The following is an 18079-nucleotide window of genomic DNA, read 5'->3' as shown; positions in this document are numbered from 1 at the left end:
TGCCTAGATTAAGGAAGCTTAATGAAATGGATAAAGCTTGTTTAATGAAGTTGGTGTGAAATTTGCTTAGTGGTGAAAGAGGACCTCTGGGGTACAATTTTGAAAAACAACTATTAAATGTCCTATCGGAGTGATTGCACTCAACATGGGAGAAACTCCAAGCTATGGAAAGACATGTTCAAGTTAATGCCTTAAGTGTTAGAGCATGAGTGTTGGAGTATCAGAGATGGTTCAAACATCGATCCTTGGTCTAATTTTTGGGTAGAATCGAGGTTGATCATTAAAGAGATGAACCTGGAGATTCCTCTAGAGATAGAACATGCAATACTGAAGGATTTCGTTGCCAAGATGGAGAATGAAATTGACAATTTCTGCAGCAGTGGACGCCAAAGTCTCTATTGTAGAAAATTAAAGCTCAACTCCCTCATAAACCGGATATGGGAAAGATGGATTTGCCATTACAAGGACATGAATTAGCATTTCATATATAAAAGAGATGTATGGTCGGTTGGTTAATGCAGAGGAAACAAACACAATAGATGTTTGAAGGAAAGTTAGGAAGTTGGGAATTCAAGATCGTATCAAAAGTTTTGTGTGGCTGCTAGGGCACGATAGACTTTTAGCCAATCTTCAAAAGAGCTCGAAAGGAATGGTGGGACAAAATATAAGCTGTGTGGTAGTGTGTGAAAATCTATGTTGCAAGTGCTTACATATTTTCAAAAAGCTAGGCAACTTTGGATAAACAAAGTTCTTGTGAAATTTATGGTTGATTTTTTTTACAATGGAGCTTTATGAGTAAATCATGTTAAATCTTGACTAGAGCAGTGAGTGGAGTAGATTTTGGATAAAGGGATGCCATAATATGTAGTTTTGGCACAACAAGGAGCTTTGTGATGAGTAGTTTAAAAGACCGCAATATCCAAGAAGTTATGTGCAGAAAAAGGTAACGAAATCTGACGATGCTTTGAGAAATAAAAGGGTAGTTATGAATGGAGACATATATATTATCACGGTGGGTTGGAAATCTCTAGTGTCTCTTGATGAGCTGACTTAGGGAGATCTTCTATTGGAACTAGTGTAGTATAAGGATGAGAAACTCTATAAAACAATTGGATGTAACAATACCTACTCCATGGACAAGGAGCCGCACATTACAAATGTCCTATAGTAACAGATGCTCTTGGTACTCTGCAAATATATCAACAACATCTCTATAGAGGATAGTGGCAGAAGCAACAAATGTAGGGTCCATAGGTATACCCTATAGATACCTGAACTACCACAATACTCGCTTTGGTAGATGCGGGTACACATAACAAGACCCAATAACTAACCATTTATAGTACTAAACATATCACCTGCAAAAGTCGTATTTGACAATGCCCCTTGTACAATGTGATCAAGAGCAAGGGAAAATCTGTATGAATTAGTTGCTGAATTCCCCCTGTGTGGGATAATTATGCACACACATGATAACTATTCTGTGTAGTCGGAAAACCACCAGGTACGACAACATTAGAAGCATGAACGGGAGTAGTAGGTGCATCGTCATGAGTAGGGATGAGAATAGGTCAGATCGCCCTACATGGGCATTTAGTCTAACCTATTTAAGCCTGACCTTACCTATTTTATAAAAGACTAGGCTTAGATTTTTTAAAAAGCATTTCAAATTAAATAAGCCATATTTTTGTCGTTAAGCCAACTTAGTTGGTAGCTGTGTAAGATCATCAGATGCAGGGGTACGAATTCAAACCCACAATATTCCACTTATTTACCTTTAAAAGGTGAATTCCAGCCACTAGGCTACTTGACAAAAAAACTTTATACTTAAGTTATTAAAAATGCATATGAAGCTTGATAGGCTAACCTACAAATATATTAGTAAATAGGCCAAATGATATATAAAAGGTCATGTAGTCTATTTAAAAATAGGTAAAATGAACTATTCGAAAGTCTTTATGTGAAACAAACTTTTAAACAGACTTTAAATCTAGGTCATACTTCTAAAAAGGCATGACCAGACAAAAAATTCAACAATATACCATTGGCCAGGATCAAGCCTAACAAATTTATCGTAGGCCAAACTCAGACCTTCTAAAGTTTGACATGACCTGTCCTTCTTTTCACCCTTAGTCATGAGCCGATGATGCATAACCATAGGAAGACGACCCCTTAGCAGCACGAGATGATTCTCGAACTACCCAGGATGATTTAGCTTTCTCCTTCCACAATTATGCATGTTTAGACAACTGACCATGCCTGAACCTTTGTTGTTCGTCAATAATTTTTCTATAATCACACAGGACAAAATACGTCATAATCTTAATTAGGATACACTTAAATAATTAATAAACAAAATGATAAATAAAACGACAAACTATATATATGGTTTTGTTATTTGTACATTTAAGGAATTAATTAACAAAATGAAAAACTATATACATTAGCAATCCAAAATTTTCTTCCGTATACATGGTTTGGATATTGAATTTTGAGTTCATCACATTAGAACAAAAATCATTCAAGCTTGAACCCTAACCCTCAAACGCCTCAAATTCAAACCAAATCCAAGTGGGAAAAAATGTATTACATTAATATTAGATGTAATCAAATGTAACTTAACTATAATTTATTAAGGAATTGCATTGCATGCATCAAACTTAGAAAAAGAAAAAATGAGAAATTTAACAAATTTGAGAGATGAATGTGCTTGTATTGAATGAAAAAGAGTAGAAATTGATGAAGGTGTTTAATTTTAATGACCATGAGTAGAATAATTAAAAGAACAAAGAATCTGGATTTTTGAGAGGTTTGTTTATGTTTCTAGAACTGATTGTAAATGTACGAGAATGAAGAAGGAAAGGCTGGTCGCATAACTTAAATATGTGTGTCTAGATTCCAATGTTTGAAGGCATAACCCAGAGTTCAATCTTCGAACATATTTTGACTTGCATTTAATGCATTTATGATGAAGTGGTTTGTTGTATTGCAATGAGTTCAAATTTCAAACTCCAAATGGGAACAAAATGGTACATTCGATTTTTCACCTAGGTGAGAGAGAACTTTTAAGAGTGCAATGAGAAACCCCTATAATTTATTCATAACATGTGCATTCAAATCCAAATAAAAATTGCAAACAAATTCAAATAAAAACTGCAAACCGAATCAAAACAATCAAATACCGCAAAAAATCAAATATAATTGAATATATTTAAATGTCATTTTGTAAAAATCGTTCGATCCAAATTAAATTTTAAATTAATTTTTTAAAACCAATCTAAATCAATTGTGTATATTTTAATACTTATTTATTTTTTATTATAATGATATCATACACTAATTTTTTTATTTTTTTTATTATTTCATTTGTTTTAACATCATTTTCATTTTTTAATATTATTTTTAATATGTTATACGATATATATTATATTAAATATATTATTTTATAATTTGGACTCGAATGTTATGCAACGACGCCGTATAAGTCAAAAATCCACAAATTTTCCGAGGGCTTATTCTCGTATCTAACCTGGGTTTCTCGCTCCATCTTACGCGACTCCAATATCCTCTCTCTCTTCTTCCTTCTAAATTCTCACAAGGTTCGTTCTTTTCTTCAATCTCTTCAATTCATCAATTGCCAATTAGGTTTACCTCTATACCATATATTTACCCTATTATCTCTCTCTCTCTCTCTATGATTTTAGTTTCTTATAGAAATTTTCAATTCACATGTATTTTTTTATTTTTCTTGGGTTTTCACATGTTGTGTTGTTATATAGCATGTTTCATTGCCTAAATTCTAGGTTTTTCAGAATATCAACATGTGTTCAGTGTTTGTGTTATATAGCTTGTGATTGTGTCTGTGTTTTCCTTTTTCAGTTAACTTGAAATGGGATCAAGACACCGTGTTCACAGAGAGCCAATGAATCCTCGAAGAGGGTATCCACAGGAAAGTCCTTACGCTCGCGGCCCAGCTATGCAACGGCCGCATCTTCCTCCTCATCCTGCATTGTTAGAGGAAGAGCTTGAAGTGCAGCATGCTGAAATGAGGAGGATAATAGCAGATAACAGGAGGCTGATTGACGAGCGGATGGCTTTGCAGCGAGATCTTGCAGCTGCGAAGGAAGAGCTCCATCACATGAATCTTGCGATTGGTGACATTCGTGCTGAGCATGAGATGCATTCGAGGGATCTTGTTGATAAAAACATGAAGTTGGAGTCTGACCTTAGGGCGAATGAGCCATTGAAGAATGAGGTTATACAACTACGAGCTGAAGTTCAGAAGCTTAGTAGTATCAAGCAAGATCTTTCTGGGAAGGTTCAGTCGCTCACGAAAGATGTTGCTAGGTTACAGAGTGATAATCAGCAAATTCCTTCGATGCGGGCTGAGATTGATGGCTTGCACCAAGAACTGATGCGTGCTAGGTTTGTGGATTTGGTTTCTATCTTTTAGCCTCCTTTTGTTGTTTTCTTAAACTGATCATAATTTCATTTTTGTTTTCTAGAACAATGGTGGATTATGAAAAGAAGGCAAACATGGAGTTCATGGAGCAGAGGCAGTCAATGGAAAAAAACATGGTTTCCATGGCCCGAGAAGTTGAGAAGCTTCGTGCTGAGCTTGCTAGCATGGATGGAAGACGTTGGGGAGCTGGTATGACTTGTTTGTTATATTTTCCTTTACAGAATTTATTCTTCTTCTATCGCTAAGGCTATGTTTGGATATCATAAAATCAACGGAACGGAATGGAGCGGAGTGGAGTGGAGCGGAACGAAGATACCATTCCATTGTTTGGAAATTTCAGGACGGAACAAAGTAAGTTGTTCATTCCGCCCAAATCGGAGGGGAAGAAAAATGGTGGTAAGTGATGGAATGGAATGGAATCCATACCACTCCATTCCGCTCCACTCCATCCGTTTTTAACTTATCCAAACAATGGAATATCATTTTATTCCATCCCATTCTGCTCCGCTCCACCCGGTTCCATCAATCCAAACAAAGCCTAACTCAATGTGTATTTATTAGTAATACAAGTTGTGACTTGTAAATATAATTGTAATGGTCTGATCTAATGAAATTGACATGAATAATCGGAGTAAGTTAATTATTAAAAAGAGACGGAAAACAGTAAGAAAGACTTTTCTTTTAATATTTGAAAGTCCTTCATAATTGTCTGAAATATGGTTGTGGTTGTCAGTAATCGCATAGACGTAATGCACAAAAACTGTTGTTTCTTTAGAATGTAAGATACATATGTACAGATACAAGTAAGGCAATACATATTGTATTACTCAAAAATCTTACATCTATTTTCTAATACATTAAAAAAGATACTCTAAGCTTTTCCTATTTTTAATCCCCTCAATTCCCACGCTTTCTCTAACTTGTCTATGTGATGATTTTGAGAAGGGCAAAGTTATAGTATTCCTCAAGGGAGGTATTAGTGATAACATGACTTGTATCCACATATTTCAATTTTTTGACTGGCAGTATTGAGGGTGGTGGCATCCCACAGGGTATATTTGTAGGCATATGTAAAAAATGTGGATACTGCAACATCCTATTATTAGTGTTGGTTAGATACTCATGTGTTACCAGTGTATGCAAACTCGCGAATTGACTTGTAGAATCGGACGAGTCAACGTCTCAAACTCCCACTGCCGTGCTGCGATTCAGGTGGGGTCGGATGTGTCTAACTCGGTAAACTCAAACGAGTCATGCAGCAAACTCGTTTTGGAAAAAACTCTAGGTGGCACTTTTCTTGGGGCTTTTTGATAAAAAACCCTAATTTTTTAAAATTGACTGGATCTGGGTCGGGTTCACTTAAAACCCATAATCAATATTTATTAATATTAATGAGGAGTTTATTGAGACACTAATTCACATTCACTCCTTTTTAAAATACAGCATAATGTTAGCCTGGATATCTGTGACTACTTATTACTCCATTAATTCTTCCTCTTCCTGTTGGTTAAACTACTGCAAATTTTTTAAAATTTCATTCTTTATACATGATGATTTTTGGGATGTGTATATAATTATACACTGATAAATATATTTTTTCAATCAATAATAGGATCTTACGATCCGTGCTACGATCTCCGAGTTACGATTTTTCAATCCTCTACTGATTCTGCATAAACTCTCGAGTTTTTAAACATTGTATGTTACACACATCATCCGGCTTGGATTATCCGTGCTTCAGTGACTGAAGACTAAAATCATTATTTATATAATTCCAATTTGCTAAATATTATTCTTGTTATGTTATCCCCTTTTTTCATGTTTTTTTCATTCCTGAAGGTGGGCCTTACGGAACAAATTTTGGTAGCCCCGAGGGGGGTTTCCCACCTCCATATGCAGATGGATATGGTGTTCACATGGTAAGTACCTTCCTCAACATAATAATTTTAGACCTAGAGTTAAATTATCCAAGGTTTTATTTACTTTGCTTCTGGTTCTATTTAGTCTGCTGCAGAGAAAGGTCCCCTTTATGGAGTGGGTACTGCTTCAAGGAAAGCACATGAGAAGCCTCGCACAAATCGTCGTTGAATGCAAGTGATTGATGTTGGTGATGAAGAAAGGCCTGCCATCCCTTTGGCTATGTTAGCGGAGTAGCGGATTGATGTCCTTCTGTGTATGCATACCATGTTAATGGTCTCTTATTTGCGGTTCTAAGTATATTATTAATTCTAAACTGGCATATTTAGGTTTTACTCCTGCTTTACCATTTTTAACTTGGAGAAAACATTGTTGCGGTATCTTTAAGTTTAAAACTTAGTGTGTTGGAGTTCTTCAATTTATCTATCTTCCATTGATAATATTTCATATTTAATATTGCTATTGGTGTGCTTTTTGTCTGGTTATTGTTGTTATTTTTTTCTGGGTTAAAGCATGTTTTCTGTTGTTCATGGACTGGATCTCAGCGTTGCAACCTTGAGGTTTTGTAACCCCCATGTGTTGAGTCATGTGAGCTGAAGTTCAGTATGTAACGGGTTTGGCAATATTAGAAGACTCAACACAGAATTTTCATTTCTTCACGTGTTGTTAAATGAGGGGTGTTGTGCACTGCGTTTTATGTGATTGAGTGTGATTTTGGAATTAGTCTTATGCAGTGGATACTTATTACTGTTGGAGGAGTCACCGCATGTGGAAGAATTAAATGAATAATTAATCATGTTGGGCTTTTGTATTTACTACAGTGAGTGGAATAAGAAGTTTCATTTCTCTTGAGATTAGACTGTATATCTTGTAGGATAGAATGTTAGATTGTAGTTTACATTTGTTTGTACGAGTGGATAAAAATTGCCCATGAATGCTGGTGATATCTGGTGGCCTGCTTCCCTTGGCAATATTCAGATTAGTTGTGCAATTGGTGAAGGAAGCTGCCTGCACACATGATTAGGAATATAAATTTGTGAGTAACTTGTGTAGCTAATGATTTCTGGGTTGTATGGAAATATAGGATGCCAATACTCATATCATGAGCATGAGGTTGCAAGCTCTCAATGACGAGTGGATTTTATGTTGTTTGATATGCCAGAAAAGATGCTTGTAATGGAATTGTCTGCACCCACATTTGGAGCAACGTACATACCTGCAGAAGTCGTTTAAGATTGGGATTATTCAAGCATTCTTTGCTCCTTATTTTGGATGGTAACTACTTCTGTTTGCTGGTATGGAGGGGGGCTGGTTATAATGGGCTACCTTTGTTTGAAGTTGTGTTATTGATGGCATATTTACATTGTAAGTTATAACAATGCGGAGGCTTGTATTTACCAATTCATACTCTGGCATTCTATGACATTTGTTGATTGGGGAAAACCACAACTATGTCAAATGTGGATGGAGTGATAAAACTTCAGATTGATTTTGATCCACTCTGTTTAGTTTTGCTCTTAAAAGCTTAAAATTGTTTGGTTAGACTCCGGATGCTGTAATCGGTATTTGCGATACTGAGATTGAAGTCAGTAGCAAACATGAGATGGGAATTTTATATCTGTCCCAATGAGATGGCATTGCTATAGGTTTTATACTGCTCTTCCAAACAATTTACTTGAAATGAACCAGAAATTGGTCAATCTGAAGATAGATTAGCTGTCTGAGACTTGAGAGTTATCCTACCCATCTGCCTAACAATTGGATTTAGGGGGTTGGGGGGTATGAGGACCCTTTTTAAGCTTCAATTAGAGAAATAAAGGAACAACTTTCTGGACTCTGGTCATATTGGTTTCATAGCACACAGTTTCTCGTTTTTTATAGTTGTTGAGTTGTGGTTAAGCTCCTCTATGATGCAAGATCGTCCATATCTTCTCTGCGAAAGTTTGGTGGTAACTACTGCTCTTTGCTGGCGTGGAGGGTGGCTGGTGTCAGTGTGTTGCCATTGTATTGAAGTGGCGTTACTGATGGTGCATTGTAAGTTGCGACTGTTTAGGGAGTTGTGATTTCGAATTGTGATAATCTGGCATTTTGTTATGCTTATTGATTGGGGGGAAACCGCAACTATGACTACGGTGAATGGGGAAATATGACTTTAGAAGTATTTTGCTCTTCTTTCTCTAAAAAACTTGAAGTTGTTTAGTTAGACTCTGGATGCTCTAGTCTGTAATGGCAATACTGAGATAGAAGTCAGTTACAAATTATTACTGTACATGAAAAGATTCTTTCATGAAAGTGTTATATTTTCCCCAGCTAGATGGAAGTGCTATAGGTCTTCTATTACTCCTGCAAACAATAGGATTTAAGGCGGGATGTTATGATTTTGTACCCTTTTAAAGCTTGAAAGAGAGAAGTAAAGAAACAACTGTCTGGTGGTATTGTTTATCATGCCACCATTAAGTTTCTTATTCTTTATGTTGGTTGAGGTGTTGAATTATTATTGGTCAATGTCCTCATGGCTGAAAGGTCATCCAACAAATCTGCCTGACACTATAAGTTTTGTTTGTACCCATTTTAACCTTGAAGGAGAGAAGTACCTGTCTGGTAGTGTTGTTTCTCGTACGATAACCACAGTTCTCTATATTGATTGAGGTGCCAAAATCTCTCTGGTCAAGCTCGTTGATGATTTGCAAGATACTCCTATGTTGCTGGTATCACTGTGGATTATCTAAGGAGTAGGCTGGAGGCTGCGGAATGTTTGAAGACCAGCTGTTGATCTGAAGCTCATAGGCAAGTATTTTGCTCTCTTTATCAGTGTCAATGATTTAACCATGTAGAACTTGCTATTTACCCTGCTGATTACAGTCATGTAAGGTTTAGTATGCTGCCTAATACAAAACTTAATTGTTGCACACCTAAATTAGGATACAATGTTAGAATTAGATTATCTTTAGATTTAGTTACTAGTGTACCAGAAATTTCAGCATAATAGTCAGGATTTTAAAATCTTAATTCATCATAAGTAATGGTAGTAGTAGAACATTGTTGTTGTTGCGATCTTCTATAGGCTAAAATGATTTGATGATATTTGGAGCTGTCCGAAGTTGTAGGGTGGAATAACTTCACTTTCATGTTGTTTTTATAGGTCTCAGTTCTTACTGGGCTTGTAATACGAGCAAAGGAAAGTTAGCTTGATTTGTATATGTAACAAATCAGGCCAGGAATCAAATCTTCCAATATTGTTAATTTGCTCTAAATTGCTGGACAACTCAGTTAACTTGGATGCATTTGCAGCTAAAGTTAAATGCTTGCATCTTATAAGTTGAATTAAAGCTGTATCCAGTATTGGGTTAAGTATACTGCTGCTATTGCTACTTTTTCTACGAGGATTCGCATATTGCAGAATTTGGAATTGTAGAAACTACCTTGTTGAAGAGCATTAAAAGCTAGGGGCTAATATATTTAGGCTATGATCTCGTTATTAGTTGTTACTGCCAATTTGAGCATGCATTTTGTGGCTTGGAACAAGCAGTCTCTTGGACAAACTTGATTATGAGATTAGAGTGGAAAAGATGAACCACCAGTTTCCCTAGAAAGGTAAAGGTCTTGGGTACCTATAAAGAAACCCCCTTCCAGGTAAAGGTCTTGAGTACCTATAAAGAAACCCCCTATCAGGCTAGGTAAAAAAAAATACCGGGTTTCTTTCCTTTTAGCTAGTAGTACTTAGGCAATCAATCCCGTAAAGTTTTGAGGTTGCTAATGGACTTTATCAAGCTGGTGTATGCTGGCAGTCCGGCATCCTGCTTATCTAGTACTCCTCTTTTGAAGGAGATTTGTTCACTTGCTATAAGTAGTCATTTTATTTTGTTTTGATACTGATATCAGTATATAATTTAGCATTAAGATTTATGTTCTTTCATTTGTCTTTTATGGTTAACTCATGGATATATTTCCTGCTGAACTTTATCTGCATATTCAAGTTACTTATTATTTATTTCTAACTAGTTTTGTATTTTCATTATTGCAGATGAAAAGCTGGAAATCTTGTTTGGGACTGAAAAAGTAAGGATAAATCACCACAAACATCTTTTGACGATAAGACGAATAAGATTTTGCAGAATAGCAGGAGGCTATTTATTATTTCAAAATGAAAATTCAGATGAAGCTTACTGTGGGCTGAAGGCAGGTAGGTCGCTGGTGGTGGTAGGATGCATTTTATCTGGCTGTGCTGGATCGATATAACCCATTAGCCTGCCTTTCTTGTGTTTTGAACGTTTAGTTGTGAGATTGGAAATGAAAGGTTTACAACTATGTTTCGGAGAGCCAAGTCAGTAGCCTATCTTTTATGCAGGATTGCCCTTCCCAGAATGCCATGAGTAAAGAATCCAGCTACAGTTCTCTGATCTATACAAAACACACTGGGTATTGTGTTTCTTTCGGTTTCATTGATAGCAGGATTGCCTATCTTTTATGCAGGATTGCCCTTCCCAGAATGCCATGTGTTTCTTTCGGTTTCTATACGATTAGGTTGTTTAGGAAAAATGAAGGAAGAATAGTCCCTCTTGAATTAGCTTCATAATACAAAATTCCCTTAACATGAGGGAATTCAAAAGTATATTAGAGGATAATTTTTACTACTATTTCTTCAAATCATTTCATATCTCTATAATAAAATTAAAAATATATTAATCAGGTACGTTCTCTAAAAAAACACTTGTAGAAAATTTAGGTTTCTTTCCTTCTCTTCCAAACACCCAAATGGGACCTCGAATGGGATTATGAATCCTTGCTTTGTTTGTTTATTTCTTGTGTTTGTGAAAGAAAGGATGCCTCAGTAAAATATATTAACTTTTTTCCTAGTACAAGTAGGCTACACAGGACTTGGGATAACCATATTTGTTGCCTTGGGTTGTTACTTCTTTGTTGGAATATCCATATTTTTTTGGCTTGGGTTGTAACTCTTTAGTTGATAAGAAGAGTTTCTCAGACAGTTTTAGATGTACTAGCATGCTTCTGGGTTTTTATGCTGATGGTTTAGATTTGCTTCCTCTACATATTTCTTTCCCCCCTTTTTTTGGTCTTTAGTTGATTTTACTTGGGTTGCTATTAATAGGGGCATTTCCTAATGGGTTATTTGATTTTTCCTAATGGGCCATCTTTTGAAGGATCCGAGTTGTCTGCATGTTTGTTTGGCCTATTACATAGACGAGTTTCTTCATCAAATTACACATTGTATTCAAGAAACTCAAATTCCATTAATATTAAAAAAAAACAAAAAATAGTTTTATTGAATTCTTGTGTATACATTAAGTCAAACTCTGTTACATTCATAAGGAAGTGGGAACATTCTTTTCAGTTAAAACTTTGCTGTGGCTATCAAATTCGTAGGACTCCTATCCTTTCAGCTTGATTATAAATAATACTGAAATATTTTTTACTTACACAAGACAACAGACTCTGTATATACGCATCTTGGATTGTGCTCATAAAAGAATGGTCAATGACAGCACTTATAAAAGAATTGTTAGTAATTGTGTATGGTCCAATGCCATAGTTTCCATGGCTAAGTAGTAATGACAGAGGGTAATAACTTTGATCTTCTCCCTTTCACTAGAGATTTTGTATCAGGAAAATGTTCCCCCCCATTAGTTAAGTCCTCCACAGATCCATCTTTTGTTACTGTCATAGGGTAAGTTACTAGATGCACACCTTCCATGTCCATAATTTCTTCACTACTATAGATTTTCCACATTTTATCTCCTATTGAACACATTCTCTGCACACATTCTAAACTTTCTGGCTTCAAAAACAAGTCCTCAGCTCTCCCTGTATGCTCATACCACATCGACATTCTGTATGCATGAATATCGCCTTTGGTCATGTGGTCATCAACTCCTTCCTGAGTTTGATAACCTCCAATTGCAATCTCCGTGTCTCTTTGCCCGTCCATTGATCTTTGGTTCACATTTGCTGATCCTATTAATATATATAGGTCATCCACTGGTGACAAAAACAACAAAAAACACCATTAGATTTTAAAATTAAGACCAATTCTGTAAGAAATAGGAGAATTAAAACTACAATTAAGCCGACATATATTTATATGTAACCCTACCTATCATGAGCTTGGAGTGTACATAAACCATGAATCTTCTATTTTTCTGTGCATTCCAATATTCAGTTTCAGGATGAGGAGAATGTGGAGGAATATATTCTTCATTTTCCTTCTTTTCCCTATTTGCAAGGCAAAAGAAATTCAAGTAGTCTCTTGGATGTCCTGGCTCACCACTTTCTGTAATTGCTTCTCCAATCAACTTATACATCATTGCCATTGTTTCTCTTGTCCAATGCAGTATATCTTGAACTGGTTCACTCTCAGGTCCTCCTTCTGGCCACATCGGTATGACTATATACACTGCAAATCTTTCTCTTGCTTTAATCTTGTTGACTACCTTGAGTGCAATCTCAATAGGTATCAAATTTCTGCAGCCACTGTTTCTATCTTTCTGCCACAAATGACACCCTCCAATGAAATATTGGTTTTCAATGTACACAAACCTGTCGGCACGCCTAATTGCTTCGACATAAGCTTCATGGATGCTAGTCTCAACTGTTAGTTTTCGAAACAGTTGGCTAGCCGAGACATGGTCGATTGACCGATATACTTGAACTTTCCAGTTCCTCTCGATGGAAGTGCTGGTTGAGGAAACAGGAACAAGATTTTGTAAGGTGTTTGCAGGGACTAGAAGTGATGAATCACATTGTTTTGCCCATCTTTGTTCAAAATTGGTTAAAACATCCCAAGCTGACTCGCCGGTAACACAAGCATGAGCATCATGCCAAGGCTCTCTTGGACCTCCTTTCTTGAGGCTTGCTCCAACAATGCTTGTTTGGTAGAAATCATGGTAATGTGATTCCTTAGTAAGTGTTTGAAACAACGAATGTTTCTCGGTATCATATCGACCGTCGCACAAATCTAACCCTCCCAAGAAACTCATAATTTCCCTGTCATTGACAGAGTTAGGAGCCTTTGTATCCACGGTTACGGTTTTCTGATGATGAGCAAAGATTGTTGGGAATTTATGGTGTAATCTAGGACACTTTCTGCATATTACTTTTGTGTGTTTAAAGTAAGAAAATGCATCCTCATCATGTGTGTTCATCACACCTTTGTTCTTGATAAGTGGCAATGATGTCTCATCATCCCAAATCATAATCCTTACAGAAACACCTTCTTCCGCTTTCTTCTTCAACAAGTCACCTAACTTTATTTCTCTAGCATGTGGGATTTCTGTTTTAGGATCCCTAACCTGCAAAAAGAACACAAGGACCATTAATGGTTCGGAGAAGGAAGCAAAACCGAGCCGAACAAAACCGTTCTAATAGTAGAGTATACAATGAGATTATATATGTACCAAAACCATCTTTGGATTGAAAGACCAGCCTGCAATATAAACTAAATACTTTGCACCCTCAATAGCTTTATAAACATCTTCCCAAAGCAATCTTGGAACTCCACAAATATCTAAAGGAGGTTGAAAAGTAGGTGAATGATGAGCATCATGATAGAGCTTAACATGACAGTTAGATCTTTGTGGGAATGCAGCATCCCTTAGCCCTTGAAACTCTTCACTATTTAGTAGCTTTGACCAACTTGGTTCCAAATTTGCTGGCTTGAACCATAATATAAACCTTAATTTTAGTTCTTGATTTGGTTTACCATTTTCCATGAGGAGAGGGAAGAATCCATCAATCAAACTCTCTTCCTTCAACTGTTGTGCCTTGATGTGGTGTTTTCCTAATATGGAACATGATGTTTTCAGTGTAATGGTGATGGTTGAATCAGATAGATGAGCACAATGAATCTGAAATGTTTGGTTCCAAATCCGTTCACTTTCTTGTGTTGTTTTGGCAACTTTCTTGTTGTCTATCTTGATTGTCACATAAGCAGGCTTTCCATTTATGCATATACACTGTAAAAAGAGAAAATTGATACATACCTTATGAGTTTACAATAAAATTTTGTTTAAATACTAATTTGACTCTTCGATTGATGGGCCGACACGCACCAAAAAAATACTAATCAGACAATTCGATTGGTAAGCTAAGATACACCGAAATAATACTAATCAGACAGTCTGATTGATGAGTTAAGAGACACCCAAAGAATATTAATCAAACAGTTCGGTTGATCAGCTAAAAAACATCTAAATACTAATCTGACAATTCAGTTGATAGGGTGAGAGACACCGAAAAAAAATACTAATTGACATTTCGGTTGGTGAACTAAGAAACACCGAAAAAAATACTAATCCAATAATTCAATTAGTTAAATAAAAGACACGGAAAAAATACTGATATTAAGAAACACCGAAAGAATAATTATAAAATAATAGATAATTTAATAATTCAAATGATAGAAACTAGTATAATTTACAGATATATTTGCCTATAAAAATGTTAATTTTTAGTTCTAACCTATTAATAAAATGGTATGTTTTTACTTTTTAGTCCCTCACCACTCATTAGGATAAAAAATAGAATAAAACAGTCACATGCATGACTACACAGGAATAAAAATTTAGGATCAAATTTGTCAATACTATAGAGCTCATAATATATTGAATTCTATAGTTTATTAGAACTCACATTGAAAGGAAATGAAGGAGAGTAAGGAGTTGCATTGAAGATGGTAGCTTCAATTGTTCCATGGACGAGGTCCATTGCAATATCCTTCAAATATTCCACACAAGAATGAGATGAGAGACAGAGAGAGAAAAAAATGAACAACTTTGTTTGACCTTTGTTGTGGAGGATCCTTAATTATATGTCACTAATATTACATGTGATGATAATATATGAGTATATATAATGGTTTTAAGGTTGGTGTTTGAAATGTAGAAGCAAAGGGAATCTTAAAATGCAATAGAAATGTTTGGGAAAACTTGTGGAGTTATTCAGTTATTGATGTTAACTGTTAAGTCACACAGTTCAACCCTTCACGGCTATCCTATTTACACGTTTTTGCTTCAAGCACGAGTTTCTTAATCACTTTTTGCCGTGCCACCTCTGCTTAGAAAAATGCTAAAAAATTCAGCTAGGAAAAAAATTGAACACTTTGCACTCAATTTTTTTAATTTAAAAGATTCATTTCATGGAGGTAATCTGACATTGTGGAACACTAAATGGGAAAATATAGAAAAACAAATTGGAAAAAGAAAAGAAACGGGAAAAACAGAAAACAAAGAATATTTAAATTAGTTAAATATTTTAATAATATTGATATATTAAAATTTGAAAAATAAATAGGCTGAATAATGGGTGGTAGTCAACGATATACAATCCTGAATCTCCTCTGCATATGACCATAAAATCACCCGACACCTATCAGTAATGGTGTCTCTTTGTAATGTTTCTTTTGTTTTCCAGATGTTGCATCAGAGGGAATAACATTGTCGACATAAACCAAATCCTCGAAGAAGGATAGCAACCGCCTCTTTAGGAAATGACTTTGATGTCAGAACTTGGAGAATCTGCTCGAACATTGATAAGGCGACTCTGACTCTATGATATTCCCTCCGGCCTTATTTATAAGCAAAGATTCCTTTTTTAGGTTCATTGAATAATGAATGTATTTGGACTGGATAGTAGACCAGATACATTCATTACTCAATGAACCTGAAAAAAGAGTCTTTGCTTATAAATAAGGTCGGAGTAGTATATTAGCATGAGCCGCCTCGTTGAGGGAGGTAACAAAGTAGTATCGATCTTTGAAATGCTTCAGTCTTTTCGAGTAGACCTCAAACATCTTAGCACACTGTCTGAGAGATATCATACCATAACCCCTGCCCGAGTCAACAGAGTTATATTGAGCTTTAAAGAGATGTAAGAAGAGCGATGTGGTTGATACACTTTCTTATACTCACATCAATACTAGAAAACTTTGATGTAAGCATAACTTATTAGATGCATTTGCGAAGGGGTGATTAATAAATAATTAAGCACACTAACCTCAAAATCGTTAAAGAAAAGATAAAAACCTCTCAAGGAGATTAAACATTTGTTAAGAGGAACGACACACCCGTTGTGTTCCTATTGTATTCTCATGGGGAATCACCCCCTAATCTTCTGATGGTCTCACCTCCACAAAGGCATGATCTAAATCGTCCTCAGCAACAAAGAAGGATGCGATATTCAACGTCTCTTGGTCCACCCACATCGACGAGTTATCCCACGTTGCCTTCCGAATTACAGGTTTGAGGTCTTCCATTGTAAGGGTTATGCCAACACATAAAAAAAAAAATACAAGTATTTTCTCAAAGAAAAGGTAACTATGTCATCCACATCAAAATATATCTATGCCAATGAGATTCATCAAAATGCAAAATAGACAAACCTGAGATCATGTAACCATCTTTTCTCCTGAAACCTTAATGAAAAGAGTAAAATAGAAAAGGGTGAGACACGCAGATTACCTTAAAGAATTAAGTTTGAAGGCTCACGTGGTGTAAGAAAGGGCACCTACAAGTTAGAAATGAAGACCAATGCAAAAATAAAGTCCGCAAGAGAAGAAACTGCAAGAAGGAGAAAAAAAGAGTTAAAAAATTTTGCAAACGAAGAAGAAAGAGAAACTAGTAGTTCTAGAACTCCTCGTATATCTCAAGGATGAGTCGTGTGATCCATTACATTGGGAAGCGCAAACCACACTACCAACAGTTGAGATTTCATCACGAACTATTCCAAACACTTGAGTACCCTAGAATAGAGAGAAAATCATTATTATCAGAACTAGGGACACATGTCGAGACTTCCTTGCGTAATGACGTGAGTTACGTGAAAGATACTTAATGCATATGTTTTCAATGCTAGTGACCTCCCATCAACCGTCTGCATATCACACCACATCAGTCGAGAACAATTTCAACCACTCTTAATATATAAGGGTAAAACATGTCATTTTAAGCATTTAAATCTATTCTCACTTTCACATTACTCTTCTTATTCTCTCACCGACTTGGGTATTAAAATACTAACCTTACAAGTCAGCTACCTCTGCATCGCATCAAGAATTTGTTCCATTGATCTAAAATCTTATCTCACCACTTCATTATACATTTTTATTCCTTAACGAAACAATATATGATATTGTAATTTTATATTTATTAGCCATTAAAATTAACTAACTTTCGTGCACCGCACATATCTATAGTTAGTAATGGTTTTTTAGTTATTCCAAAATCATCCTACAAATACATCACCAGAAAAAAAAATCATCCTACAAATTATTTTGAATTAAAATTGTAATGTTTGGTAAATCATTTTCATTTTATTGCACCAATCCATATAAAAATTACTTATTTTTAATACTTCATCATAGCTTCACCATGATAATATGCTTCTCATCGAGATAAACCTTTGGTATTAATCGATTCTCATTCTCATGTTCAATTTGCACAAGCATTTCGACAATAGGATCGATATTATCTTTGTGCTTGGGTGCAGTTTGTTACGTAGTGTGATTGAAAATTTATATTTAAATAATCTATCATAGCTATGCAGTTCAAAGTGCTGCGTTTAGTTTTGGAGTAAGAGTGGTGCTATGTGTACACTAAAATATTTACACCGCAACCTACACCAACTAAAATACAGCTAAAATTTGTATCACTAAAAGATACACTAACATCATATAAAAATACTATTAGA

At 35.6% G+C, this 18079-nt stretch overlaps 2 protein-coding genes across 4 annotated transcripts; one reads left to right on the top strand and one right to left on the bottom strand.

Annotated features, from left to right (window-relative positions):
- The first annotated feature begins 3460 nt into the window (after positions 1-3460).
- Positions 3461-11068, top strand: LOC131654198 (protein FLX-like 3). Of its 3 annotated transcripts, none has more exons than XR_009299257.1 (6): positions 3461-3599; positions 3880-4425; positions 4506-4651; positions 6302-6381; positions 6467-6635; positions 10404-11068. XR_009299257.1 is itself a non-coding variant. In XM_058924621.1 (5 exons), the coding sequence occupies exons 2-5, from the start codon at positions 3890-3892 to the stop codon at positions 6548-6550; spliced, it is 846 nt and encodes a 281-aa protein (XP_058780604.1). In that variant the 5' UTR covers positions 3461-3599; positions 3880-3889; the 3' UTR covers positions 6551-10373. The 3 variants fall into 3 exon arrangements, 1 of the variants encoding a protein (XP_058780604.1); XR_009299256.1 differs by having other exon boundaries at positions 6467-6655; XM_058924621.1 differs by lacking the exon at positions 10404-11068 and having other exon boundaries at positions 6467-10373.
- Positions 11069-11536: 468 nt separating this feature from the next.
- LOC131654196 (phospholipase D alpha 4-like) lies at positions 11537-15207 on the bottom strand. Its single transcript, XM_058924620.1, has 4 exons — positions 15026-15207; positions 13792-14349; positions 12492-13686; positions 11537-12376 (listed from the first exon to the last, which is right to left on the bottom strand). Exons 1-4 carry the CDS (start codon positions 15098-15100, stop codon positions 11940-11942), a joined length of 2265 nt encoding a protein of 754 aa, XP_058780603.1. The 5' UTR covers positions 15101-15207; the 3' UTR covers positions 11537-11939.
- Between the last annotated feature and the right edge of the window lie 2872 nt (positions 15208-18079).

This window comes from Vicia villosa, linkage group LG2, assembly GCF_029867415.1.
Source record: "Vicia villosa cultivar HV-30 ecotype Madison, WI linkage group LG2, Vvil1.0, whole genome shotgun sequence".
In the NCBI taxonomy this organism is placed as follows: domain Eukaryota; kingdom Viridiplantae; phylum Streptophyta; class Magnoliopsida; order Fabales; family Fabaceae; genus Vicia; species Vicia villosa.
The sequence above is the reverse complement of the archived record's forward strand: the minus strand, read 5'-3'. Positions and strand labels throughout refer to the sequence as shown.